At 57.3% G+C, this 3,409-nt stretch overlaps 1 protein-coding gene across 1 annotated transcript; it reads left to right on the forward strand.

Annotated features, from left to right (window-relative positions):
- Positions 1-442: 442 nt before the first annotated feature.
- Positions 443-3,156, forward strand: TCL1A (TCL1 family AKT coactivator A). The gene is made up of 3 exons (XM_034992984.1): positions 443-562; positions 2,531-2,701; positions 3,100-3,156. The coding sequence occupies exons 1-3, from the start codon at positions 443-445 to the stop codon at positions 3,154-3,156; spliced, it is 348 nt and encodes a 115-aa protein (XP_034848875.1).
- The last annotated feature ends 253 nt before the right edge of the window (positions 3,157-3,409 follow it).

The following is a 3,409-nucleotide window of genomic DNA, read 5'->3' on the forward strand; positions in this document are numbered from 1 at the left end:
GGGTTGCCGGGCATCGACTGTGAGTTCCCAGCAGCGGCCTGGTGTCCCGGTCTGGGGCGTGACTTGACCAGTCACACACAGTGGCTGCCTCGGACAGGGGGGGTCTGGGCGTCCCAGGGAGTGGAGGACGCCGGCACCTCCTGACAGAGGAAAGGCCAAAGGCCACAGACAGGGGTGCCTCCCCCGCCGTGGGGAGTGGGAGCTGGAGCTGGAACAAGCCACGAGTCTACGGGGCTGGCGCTGCTCTCCTAAACGCGGCCAGGGTCCCCCGGAGCAAGACCAGCTCCAGAGCGGACCCCGCCTCGCGCCCGCCCTCCTCCCGCCCCGCCGCTGGGGGGCGCCCGCGCGCGCCCCGCTATAAAGCGCCGGGCTCCCGCGGCCCGCGCACCAGCGAGTCGGTTCGACGGGCTCCGGCGGCGGCTGCTGGGTCGCCCGGGGCGCCATGGGCGAGCTGCCGCTCTTCAGGGCGCACACAGCCTTGCACCCAGACCACCTGTGGATCTGGGAGAGGTCCGTGTACGTGGACGAGAACCAGCGCACCTGGCTGCCCATAACCATCGAGGTACAGCGGCCTTGGGGCGGGCCGGGCGGGCGGCGAGGGCGTCCGCGGCCGCCACGTGGCGGGCCCTGCCCCGGACTTCGGGGCCGTCGGGGCGCCTCGGGGGCGCGCACTTCACCAGGAACGCCGTGGTGGAAGAGCCGGACTAAGAGCAAAACTGAAGTATGTCCTGGCAGGACGGTTACGTTATAGAACAGCAAACCGCAAAGAGCAAGAAGTTATACGGCAGTGACTGTGCCCGTTTTACAGATGAGAAAACTGAGTCACAACCTGTAAACCTGCCCAGAGCAGTCCTGCTAGTAGGTGATAGGCTTGACATTCCAGGCTCTCAACCCCCATGTTCACTGGCATTTAATTTCTTCTTTAAGTACACATGTATGTACTTTTAAACATCAAATGTTTACTTCTTTTAAGTCGGGTATTTGAGGAGAGTTTATGTGAATATCTTTTTTAAAAACTCTGGTTGGCGAATATCTTCTTACACGTGACACCAAAACCACAAAGCAGTGTATTTCACATAATCATTATTGTAAGTTATGCTCAAAGCATAACCCACTAGCGGACCGTGGGGCGGGATTCACCCCCATGTAACGGAAAGGACTGGTATTCTTCATATGTAAAGGTTGACTTAATAAGAAGAAAAAGGAACGAGCAGACCAAAAGTGGTTGAAGGATATAGAAAACCTATACAAACACAGCGAGAATGGTGATTTCCACTTACATCTTGCAGGATGAGCTGGATTACTTTTTAACGATTCCAGTTTATTTCCTGGATGGAAAATTTAAAGAATGATTTCCGCTTTGGAAAGTAGTTATTGAACCAACATGAGGGCCTAGTTTATATGCCAAGCACAATTCTGGGCTGTGAGGGTTTGCAGTGAATTTGATAAAATCCTGCTACTCTGAAGCTGGCCCTGCAGGGTGGGGAGGGGCAGGACATCAAAGTAATTGAGGCTGCTGTGCAGGATGAGAGGCAGTAACGAGGGGGGCAAGGTCTACAGGCAAGACCCCTCAAGAGTATTAACTTGCACTTGCCTGTCATGCAGACCTTTGTGAAGCTCCCTTGTAGACATGCGTGCTTCGTGTGTATTTCAGAGAGTTGGATTTTGCTGAAATGTGTCCCTATAGACCTATATTTGTGCAGAGACCTGTCTCGAAGAAGGGCGTGAGCCCTGTGTAGATCTAAGGGAGAATGTTCCAGGCAGAGGACCACAAATGCAAGAGATTACTGGGAATGTGACATGTCCCCGAAATATCGAGGAGGCCCTTGTGGCCGGCACAGGGTGGAGGGTGAAGGACAGAATGGGAGATGAGGGAGGCAGGGGCCCACATTAGTGGGTCTGTGGACCGTGGTTAAGATTGCAGTTCCTTCTACCTGCCGTGAAAAGCCACTGGAGAGTTTTAGACGCGCACCCCGGCTGCTGTGCGGGGAGCTGATTGGGAGGCATATGACCATAAGGTGGCAAGTTAGCTTATTGCAGGAGAGGGGTGGTGGTGGAGGTGGGGAAAAGTGTTCTCTCACCTGTTTCAGTGGGGCTTTACGGGGGCGCCTGGCTGGCTCCATCGGTGGAGCGTGCGACTCTTGATCTTGGGGTTGTGGGTTTAAACCCCACGTTGGGTATAGAGATTACTTAAAAAAAAGAAGTTAAATAAATAAAACCCCATGGAGCTGACATCAGCACCACACTGCAGTTAAGGAAGCTCAGGGACAAGCTTTAAGTCTGTCAGGAAGCAGCGGGCTCCGTGTGGCCCTGTCTGGGTGTCTAGATACCTGTGAGTGCCAGTCATCCTGGCCTCGCCAGCGTCCCTGAGAGGGGCGTGCATGGCATAAGGGGGGACGTTGCTGGGAACAGTGATCACCAGCATCTCAGATGCCGGCCGGGCTGCCAGCGGGGTGGGAAGGACTCTGGGGATTTGCGTGCTGGGGAGCCCGGGCCCTGAAGGCGTGCCCTGGTCTTCCCTTCCCTTCAGACGGAGAGTAGCCTCCAGGTACTCATGCGTCAGGAGGATGTGTCCCTGGGGGAGGCTGTGTGCCCCAGCCTACTAGCCCCATGCCCGCTGCCTTCCATGTGGCAGCTCTACCCTGGAAGAAGATACCGAGGCTCAGACTCGAGTTTCTGGCGCATAGTGTACCACATCGAGGCAAGTGTGTCCTTCTCCCAGGGGCCGTCGGGTCATCTGGGGTGGCCCTGCCCCTCCGCCCCCCACGTCTGGCCTCAGAGCTGTATCCGTTCCCCCATCTCTGCACCAAAAGCTAAACAAGGGAAGGAGTTTACACTGCAGGTTCTTAAAGGACTGGATTAGAGAGAGGTCAGAAGTGACTGCCTGGGCCACTCTGTGAGGTCTAACAGAAGCCCCCTCAGTCCAGGGGGGGCCTCTCTGCTGGGCAGCCAGGGGGTGAAGGCTGGTGGGAGGAGGGGCTCCTAGAATCCCCCGCCCCCAGGCAGCTTCCTGGAAGCTCCTGGAAGGCCCGGGGTGGGGATAGAAGGACAGAAGGAAGAGTTGCCCGGCCCGGCCTCTCACCCCCTTCTCTCGTGCAGTTCAGTGGCAAGGAGGACATGCTCCTTGAGCAGCTGCCGGACCTAGAAGATGAGTGACCAGGTGAGTACCTTCGGGGCCAGCACCTGTCAGTCCAGAGTGACCGGGGCAGAAAGAAGGAACACCCTCCCCCCACTGAAGGCAGTGCTGACTCCCACCCCCAACGGCCCTGCCCTCTGAGGGTCTCCGGGTCTGGGCGTCCAGGCTCTCCCCTTTAGCACCTGGGGGGCTAGTAATTTTGAGGGGAGCCCCCTTCGTAGTAGGGACGCACATCTGTACAGTGCCTCGCGGTTTAGGGCACTGCTGCCCGAT

Source organism: Mirounga leonina, unplaced genomic scaffold (assembly GCF_011800145.1).
Source record: "Mirounga leonina isolate KUSES-001 unplaced genomic scaffold, KU_Mleo_1.0 Mir_82, whole genome shotgun sequence".
Taxonomy (NCBI): Eukaryota; Metazoa; Chordata; class Mammalia; order Carnivora; family Phocidae; genus Mirounga; species Mirounga leonina.

What these genes read in the sequence shown, in the direction of transcription:
- TCL1A (XM_034992984.1), top strand. Translation starts at nt 443, where the DNA reads ATGGGCGAGCTGCCGCTCTTCAGGGCGCACACAGCCTTGCACCCAGAC. An exon ending in GGCTGCCCATAACCATCGAG is followed by an intron (nt 563 to 2,530) that starts GTACAGCGGCCT and finishes CCTTCCCTTCAG; the next exon opens with ACGGAGAGTAGCCTCCAGGT. An exon ending in GCATAGTGTACCACATCGAG is followed by an intron (nt 2,702 to 3,099) that starts GCAAGTGTGTCC and finishes TCTCTCGTGCAG; the next exon opens with TTCAGTGGCAAGGAGGACAT.